The following is a 9,636-nucleotide window of genomic DNA, read 5'->3' on the forward strand; positions in this document are numbered from 1 at the left end:
CTTCCATAGACTGCTATTTCCCTAGAAGACAGGCTCTCAAGATTGGAAGTTTTCTAATCTCACTCTTTAGCCAACATTCTTTTCTGATGCCAGGTGGCCTGACTCGCCAATGTCCACCTTCTCTGTTAATGACCTCACTGCTCCCGGATCAGGGGTGTTTAGACAGAATGAATGTTTGTATTAATTGCTTGTGGATGCTGTGATGAAACACAAAGGGCAAAGGCAAAGGAAGGAAGAGAGGAGTCCACGATGGCAGAGCAGAAGCATGGTGACACGTGGCAAGCAGGATGGTTGGAATGGATAGCCCAGAGCTCATACTACTTAAATGTACGATCACAGCAGAGAGGGAACTAGAACTGATGAGTGGTTTTAAACTCTCAAAGCCTACCTGCACTGATACACTTCCTCTAACAAGGCTACATCTAAATATCTCCCAACAGTCCCACCAACAGGGGAATCAAGTGTTCAAATGCCTGAGACTATGGGAATCGTTCTCATTCAAACACTACACTGTTCATATGTCAAATCAACTCTAGGAACCACACTCCTTTGTCTAATCATCCACACATGCATCTATCTACGATTTCTTTCTTTCTTTGTGAGTTGGCATTAAGGCCACCGAATGTACCTAAGTGGTGCATGATAAAATAGAACATGTTCTCTTTGATTTCAGGTTTAACTATGTGGTGTTATTTCTGTTTCTCAACCCCAGCAGCCCAGGAACCTTGGAAATAAGCATGTGTCTCTTTTACAGTGTTGCTCTCTGCAGGACATTTGGAAACTTTGTTGTGAAGGGTGGTGTGATTATAAAGCTTTGCTTTGACCCTGTTTAAGAAATCAAGTAAACACTCTCTTTTGGGGGACTGGAAAGGGCAGTTTTCATGGGAGAGTAGTGGTATCTGGAGTGAGAACAGGAGAGGTAAGTAAAATAAGATTTTTTTTTATTCGTTATATTTTTTATTTATATTTCAAATGATTTCCCCTTTTCTAGCCCCCCACTCCCCGAAAGTCCCATAAGCCCCCTTCTCACCCCCTGTCCTCCCACCCCCCCTTCCCACTTCCCCGCTCTGGTTTTGCCCTATACTGCTTCACTGAGTCTTTCCAGAACAAGGGGCCACTCCTCCTTTCTTCTTGCACCTCATTTGATATATGGATTATGTTTGGGGTCTTCCAGTTTTCTAGGTTAATATCCACTTATTAGTGAGTGCATACCATGAGTCACCTTTTGAGTCTGGGTTACCTCAATTAGTATGATGTTTTCTAGCTCCATCCATTTGCCTAAGAATTTCATGAATTCATTGTTTCTAATGGCTGAATAGTACAGTTCTTCCCTGACTCCCTACAGCTTCGCCCCTGCCTTGGTTCTCCTTGGTTTGGCTCTATGGAAAGCTAGACTGACCATCTCTCCTGATGCTGAAGGACATTGGCATTCTTGATCATGGTCATGGATTGGATGTTTTTCTGTGTAGCTTCAGAGGGTCAGTATCTCAGAGCATCCCTCTCAGAACATGATTCTATTCTCTCATTATCCAACTATTGCCACTGAATACAAATATGTCAACATCTCCACTCAAGTGTGTGGTCAGAAATAAATAATGATTCAAAATTGGTCTTACCAAAGAGAACAGCCAATATCCCAGGAAGGTCTTTATAGGAAACCATATTGCAAAACAGATCAAGGTCCACTCCAAGCACTGGAAACAGTTTCAACTGGGAACACACACTAGAGTGGTCACAGGAGGAAGAGCAAACAAAGCACCATAGAAGGTCAGGGAGACGTGGAGGAGGGGTTGGAACACTGTGAGAGCAACATCTGAGCCCAGGTCACTAGCTGTGGTCCATGTAGGCTCAGTGATGCTGTTCTGCCACCTGAAGTGGGCAGAAACCAGTAGCCAGAAGGTGGAAAGTGGACTGTCAAGATGAGGAAATATAAAAAGAAATGCAAAGGTTACAACTTACCAGATGGGTGATACACGTGTGGAACATTTACTGTGCGCCAGATGTGTATTCCAAGCACTTTATAATCCTCCTCAAAGAAGCCTGGCTATGTAGACACTAACATGGCCACATTACAGATGAGGACCTTGAGAGACTGAGAGCATCCTGAATGTACTTTCTGAAGATGGGTTGAGATGAGGTTGCTGGGGTAACTAGCAGCAAAACCACGTACCATTTCAAATTCTTCTATTCTCATTTTGCCTTACTAGATGTACTGGAGGTTGCCAGGGCTCTGATGGTCAAACACTGGTTCCGGATTCAGATGGCAGAAATAAACATGACACAGCTTGGCCAGTGACACTTGGGCAATAAACATCCTAATGAGTCTTGCTAGTGAACCACATCAAATGGCATGGAAGTCCTGAGCTGACCTGCAACAAGCCTGGATTGTCTTTTCTGTAATTAAGCCTTTCAAACACAAAGCCTGGTAGATCTGGAGATGCTGACACTCACAGGGTCCAACTAATTGAGAACCTGAACCCCAGCCACTACCAATAGGGGTTCTTGTAGCCTACTGACTATCCGACTTACTCACTCAGAGCCAGGCAACTGAGGGCAGCCCTTGAGCTCCAAATGATGAAAAGTAGCTTCCTCTTCCCCTGCTCCTCCTTTCTCACAATCCCTCTGCCTCATCCCCCTGATTGACTTTGGTTCCTTTCTGGTCATTTCAATGGCGAGGAGCATAAGTTATAAGTGATAAGGGGTAAGGAACCACCTCTCTTTCATCTTCTAGCCCAGCATCCAACACCAACACCCAACACTTCACTGACTGGACTATCTCCCATCTCCATGGCATGGATGCTTTTCTGCCTCCAATACTGGTTTACCTCTTTTGACCTCCCTCTGAATTGGAAAGGATGGTTTTTCTCACCATAGTTTGATATTAAAAACAATTGATATCTACATGGCTATGATAGCTTATTCATGAGCATATACTAAAAATAGTAACCCCCCCCCAATTCAGTTCTAAGACATCCACTCTGGTGTTCTTATTTTGACTCCCATTTTCATCAGGGAACCTGTCCTTACCACCTGTGGTGGACACCATACAGGGCAAAGTCCTGGGGAAGTACATCAGCTTAGACGGATTTGCACAGCCTGTGGCCATCTTCCTGGGAGTCCCCTTTGCTAAACCCCCTCTTGGACCCCTGAGATTTGCTCCACCACAGCCTGCAGAGCCCTGGAACGCCGTGAAGAACACCACCTCCTACCCTCCTATATAAGCTACTGGGGAGGGCCTGGGTCTCTTTCCAAAGGATATCTGCCTCATAAAGCTATTAGAAAGAGTTGGGATAGGTCTCTGGTTGATTAGACTTTGTTTATATATTCCTAACATACTCTAAGTTCCCAAAGACATTCCATAACTGTCAGAGTGTCTAGAATCTTTTCTCAAAAATGTAGTTATTAAACACCTGTTATATTTCAGACATATTCTAGGTTCTGATAATGCATCAGTGAGCAGAATAAAGTTCCCCAATTTTAGAGAGTTTGTGTGTTAAGAGGGGATATAATAACTAATTGCAAAGCAAGAAAATGAATTGTAGTCGGTAAGGATGATTGGTGTTTCACTCGTTGGATAAAGATGCAGATAAGAGGATATGACATGGGGATCATGTCTCTCCTCCTGTCTTGAACTTTTCATGGCGAAAGCTGCTGGTGTTGGGGGTAAGGTATAGGGAACTGATCACAGTCCAGCATGCCCAGATGACTTCACAAGAAAGGCACCCAGCATTCCCACAACCAGTCCTTCCTTTCCTCCCTCTCTCAGTCTTTCTTGGTAGTTCGGTGGTTTTCTCAAGTAGTGTTCTTTGATCCTTTGACTTTTTTTTTCAGTGTTGTTATAAGCTTTTGCTTTGTAGTCGCTGTGGAGATACTTGCACCCCATACTTACAGTATTAAATTAACAAGAACCCACCATTAACCAATAGGAAAACTAATGCTCTATGTGTCACCTTTTTTCTTCCATTTTGAATTTTTGATGCCACAGAACACATCTTTGTCTTGCCTATCATTAACAAACTCAGTGAATATTATGTTTAACAAAATGGATTTGTCAGTTTGCAGATAGGTGTGAATACTCTGCACAATTGCAGTGCTGAGGCAATGGTAGTTATATCTGTGTTTACTTCTACCAGCAAAGGCTAACAACCCTGTTCTTTGCTGTGTTCTATCTGGAACACTCTAGTATTTATTGTATGGCAGAGCTGGTAGACCAGAACACTCTAGTATTTATTGTATGGCAGAGCTGGTAGCAATCCTTTATGCATTACTTGCTTTTCTTACTGTTTTTCTTCCCTTTTATCTTGGACTGTCCAGTTTGTTTATAATGTCATAGGTGATTTCATTGGGTTTGATCAAACCTGTGACCTCTGACCTTATATCTGGCCTGTTAGCTGGATGCTAGCATCTCCTATGGGGCTGCAGCAATCTACTTTACCCTCTTTGAGTAAGCTTCCCTGTTCTTTGTCTTTGTAGACTCTCCCCAGTAACTGCCATGTTTGCTCTTTTGATGTTCCTAATGGGGTCTGTAAGCTGTCTTCCTTCATTCCTGTTCTTTTCTCACTGTGTCCTTTCAAATAAACTGCCTGGGGCAGTGGTTACAGCTTGGTGGTAAACTGTTTGCTAAGCAAGTTCAAAAGCCCTTAGCACTATAAAAATGATCCTCCCTCACCCCTCTCCCCAAAAAAGAGAAGAAGCATGAGCTAGCTGGCCCTCAAGGGCACTGATCTGCTCTCGGGTTCATTTGTTGTTGGGTCCTTTCCCACTTCATTCTTTGTACATTTCAGCCTTCCTGTTTGGGTTTTTTTTTAAATATTTCATCTCCATGTTCAATTTCTAGAGTGAGGACACCCTCTGCATCTGCTTAACAACAAGCAATTAGAAATATTTCCAGATAGACAACTTTACTTCTCCCACCCCAGAAGAAAGCATTTCTGTGATGAATTTATGAGCCACTTCTTTGTGTTTCCTTGAAGTCTGTTGTTCTTCCTTAAGAACAGAAAGCAGCAATTCAGAGCAGAGGTCTGGGAGATCATACATCCTTGTCATTCGGGGGTCAATCGCTGGTGCCTTACTTTGTATGTTTATCGAGGTTATGTTGCTGTGGATGTTCCTGATGCTTGTGGTCATTGTGCAATGTCTACACACTGAAGGCCCAAGTAGTCCCTGCAGTCATTTTTGTACTTGAATTCTCCAAGAGATTTAGCTAGGTTAGGTGCTGTGTTCCTTAAACCTGTGATAACTGCACACATCTCAGCAGTAGAGGGCACTTTGACACAGGCTTGCTGAGAGTCTCTGAGAGCTATAAGGGTCCTGAGGCTTTCCAGACTAGCTGACCCCAGAGCAAACAGAAGGGGAATTCCAGGACTGCATGACCAATCTTCCCGGGGATTTAAGCCTGGAATCATGTCCCAGTGGAGGAGACCGTCCCTACATGGAGAAGACACATGTGTACCACAGTAAGAACAGCTGGAGTTGACACCAGGCTATCACAGTACCTATATGAGACAAATGCTAGAGATTATGTCTTATTGGATCTGATGGGTACACATCCCTCAACAGATATAATTGCTGTTTCACGGCAAGCACAAGATATAGAGCTGGCATTAGATCCCTTTAGAATCTCCTGTTTGACTGTAATGAGTGTTGGTGCCTCTGCTTGGTCTTCATGGAATCTGAGGATTCTTACTAGGACTTCCAGATAGCTTCCTCTCCACACCGGTGTCTCAGGCCTAGTAATAGAAATTCACTTTGGGAGCTTAAACCACATAATGGAAGGCCTTCCCTGGGTTTTATTTGTTTGTTTGAATCTCAGGGTTCTTCTTTCTTCCCTTCCTAGGTGCTCCCAAATTACAGGAGTGGGACCAGTGCTCTCCGATGTCTTTACTAACCAACTAGAAAATGTTTCTCTTGAGTATTCTGAAGACTGCCTTTACCTAAATATTTACTCCCCTACTGACCTGACAAGCACAGACAGGCTGCCGGTAAGCACTCAGAACAGAAGAGAGCACCCAGAAGCTTCAGCCTCCTGGATCTTCCAGGGCAGATTAGAGGGGATAAAAGATTCTAGCCGTATAGTTATTGTTAGCCATGACTCTGACTTCTCCTGACCACAGAAAAATATGGTTTGGGTACTTCAGTTATCCCCAGTGATGCTAGCCATATGTGGAGAGTGCAGTGTATCTGGTAAGCACATCCTAATTGTTGCATGCTCTCTTAAAATGGACATCAGGAAAGCAATGTTTGTTCCCTTAATTGCTGTTCAAGAATTAAGACATAATTTCCAGTAAAGTCAGAAGTGGAAAGAATCCATGACCCAACATCCACCTAGTCCCACTTTTATGGACAGGGAAAATAAGACAAAGATGGAGGGGATCTATAATGAGGCCTGATGGATCAAGAACTTGGGTCCTCTAACCTTCAAACCATATTTTTTTAATATGGACTTGGAACAAGTGTGTAGTCTTCCAAGTACACCTGGGTCCAAATGTTAATGCTTTCATGGTCCCATGATGAAGGTATGTGGGATGCAGACTGGGACAATCCCAGAAGCATTTTCTTTGCCAAACATCTAGGACTTCACTATAATTTGTTTCTTTCCTTGGTTGCCTTTGGCAAGAGCTCATGGCTCAGTGAGTCAGCATTTCCATATAAACAAAGGCACAAAGATGAGCAGGCTGCTAGTTTCAGGTCACAGGATAGAGGTGGCCATTTGGAGGAGACCCTTGGGACAGAAGATACATTATAGTAGGTTCTTCAGTATGTCATTGCCTACCAGCCTTTGCTGGTCTTCACTCTGAGATGATTTTGCCTCAGACCTTCCCTCAAGGCAGCAGGGGACCCAAGAGAAGAAGAAACAGGGGTTTTGGGAGTCTAAATACAGGAGCTGCTTCAGCCATGAGCACAAGTCTTGGAGCACAGGATCTGGATTAATCCTGGATGTGCTTTTAAGAAGATGAGAGACTGGGCTATTTCTTACTTTCTCAGCCTCTGTTTCTTCAGATGGGTACTGTTGCATGTGTATACACAGAAGTGAATTTCAAGATGTGCTTCAGTCCTGAATGAGCACACACAAGGCAGTGAGAACATCTGCCTTCTGCCCTAGTTGCCTGACTGCTAACTCACTGAGATGTGGCTGTGGGCTACAGGAGTTCAGAATTCAATGTGTAGGCTCTGAGTCAAGTCTTACCTCTGTTTCTCATGCTCTGTGGAACCTCAAGCCGATTACCTCTCTGTTACAAGAATAGTCTATTTTAAAATACCTTAAACAGTAATTAGTCTACAGTTTTGTAGTTCTTTTATATTCCATTAGCAATGTTATAGTATTTTATTCTTTCAGCTGTTCCTTGAAATGTGATCTCCAAGAGCCATTAATCAGAAATTGTACTCCCTTTGCTCCTGATCCTTAATCTATATGGCAGTGCCTGGTGGGTCATAGGCTCTCAGGTAAAGTCAATGTATAAAGACTTTTGGAAATGTAGCTGGTAGTACATGTAGGCTTTGGAGATAGAGAAGCTTGAGGAGATACCTTAGGAAGAGGTGCTTCGGGGGACATGTGTATTTATTGAGATAATATTTCAGTCACAGGGAAGGTTAACTCATCACTGAACTGAGTTGTTATGCCCAGACATGAGAGGGGTGGTGTGTTGGCGGAGAAAATGACATCTGTGGCTTTTGCTAGAACATAATGACATTATCAGTTGGAAGAACTATTGAAAGACATAGTCCTTAAGATTTGAGAGAAGCAGAACAGTAAGTAACTAGACTGTCTTGAGTGGTATTGTGATCTAAGACTAAGCTTAGGGAGTTAGGAAGGCTACACACACACATACACACACACACACACACACACACACACACACACACACACACACACACACACCTTATGTGGCCATAATGGGTACTCATGGGCTTTAGATAATGGCTTCCTTAGTCATAACCTAGAAATATTTAAGGCATCAAATGTTATTCCTCTACTTCTTATAACCTGCATGTTTCTTTGCTGTCTGTCCAGGTGATGGTATGGGTCCATGGAGGTGGTTTACTATCTGGTGGAGCATCAACTTTTAATGGACTGGCCCTGTCTACCCGTGAAAAAGTAGTGGTAGTAGTCATTCAATACCGTCTGGGCATCTGGGGATTCCTCAGGTAAGATGGCAGACCCTTGTCGGATTGCATTAACATTCTCTTGTCAGGACATTAGGGCTTGTCCCTGGTAATTTCATCCTCTGAGAGATCTGTAATGAGCTCCTTAAGTCTGTTTTCTTCCGTTTGGACCCTGCCAGTCTTCTCTCTCCTCAACCACATGTGTGCTCTGGGCTTTTGTGCTTACTGCTCTCTCTTCCTGGAAGACCTGCTTTTAAACTCATCTTTCAAAGCCTTGCAGCCATTTAAACAGCTGTGAAACACACACCTCCCCCTCACTAGTGCTGCCCACCACAATGAATTTCTGACAACAGTCACTATGCAGCAAAGACGTTCAATGTCACACATCTCCTGAGACAGGAGGCACAGAAGAATTTAGAGAATGCTTATGTGCTAAGAAATAGAACTCAAGAAGTTAGACTCCAGAAAACCAAACAACCCTATTAAAAATGGGGTACAGAGTTAAACAAGGAATTCTCACCCGAAGAATTTCAGATGGCAGAGAAACATATTAAAAAATGCTCAACTTCATTAGTCATTAGGGAAATGCAAATCAAAACAACCCTGAGATTTTACCTTACACCAGTCAGAATGGCTAAGATTAAAAATTCAGGAGACAATAGGTGTTGGCAAGGATGTGGAAAAAGAGGAACACTCCTCCACTGCTGGTGGGGTTGCAAATTGGTACAACCACTCTGGAAATCAGTCTGGCGGTTCCTCCGAAAACTGGGCACCTCACTTCCAGAAGATCCTGCTATACCACTCCTGGGCATATACCCAGAGGATTCCCCACCATGTAATAAGGACACATGCTCTACTATGTTCATAGCAGCCCTATTTATAATTGCCAGATGCTGTAAAGAACGCAGGAATCCCTCAACAGAAGAGTGGATGCAAAAAAATGTGGTATATCTACACAATGGAGTACTATTCAGCCATTAGAAACAATGAATTCATGAAATTCTTAGGCAAATGGATGGAGCTAGAAAACATCATACTAATTGAGGTAACCCAGACTCAAAAGGTGACTCATGGTATGCACTCACTAATAAGTGGATATTAACCTAGAAAACTGGAAGACCCCAAACATAATCCATATATCAAATGAGGTGCAAGAAGAAAGGAGGAGTGGCCCCTTGTTCTGGAAAGACTCAGTGAAGCAGTATAGGGCAAAACCAGAGCGTGGAAGTGGGAAGGGGGGGTGGGAGGACAGGGGGTGAGAAGGGGGCTTATGGGACTTTCGGGGAGTGGGGGGCTAGAAAAGGGGAAATCATTTGAAATATAAATAAAAAATATAACGAATAAAAAAAAATCTTATTTTACTTATCTCTCCTGTTCTCACTCCAGATACCACTACTCTCCCATGAAAACTGCCCTTTCCAGTCCCCCAAAAGAGAGTGTTTACTTGATTTCTTAAACAGGGTCAAAGCAAAGCTTTATAATCACACCACCCTTCACAACAAAGTTTCCAAATGTCCTGCAGAGAGCAACACT

General features: G+C 43.2%; 1 protein-coding gene across 1 annotated transcript; it reads left to right on the top strand.

Moving 5' to 3' along the window:
- Nucleotides 1-249: 249 nt before the first annotated feature.
- On the top strand, nt 250-9,559 carry LOC127671573 (putative inactive carboxylesterase 4). Its single transcript, XM_052166425.1, is given in 5 exon segments — nt 250-268; nt 3,013-3,240; nt 5,857-5,981; nt 8,012-8,145; nt 9,490-9,559. Coding segments are annotated over 5 exon segments (576 nt in total).
- The last annotated feature ends 77 nt before the right edge of the window (nt 9,560-9,636 follow it).

The sequence above is a fragment of the Apodemus sylvaticus genome, chromosome 21, assembly GCF_947179515.1.
Source record: "Apodemus sylvaticus chromosome 21, mApoSyl1.1, whole genome shotgun sequence".
NCBI lineage: Eukaryota > Metazoa > Chordata > Mammalia > Rodentia > Muridae > Apodemus > Apodemus sylvaticus.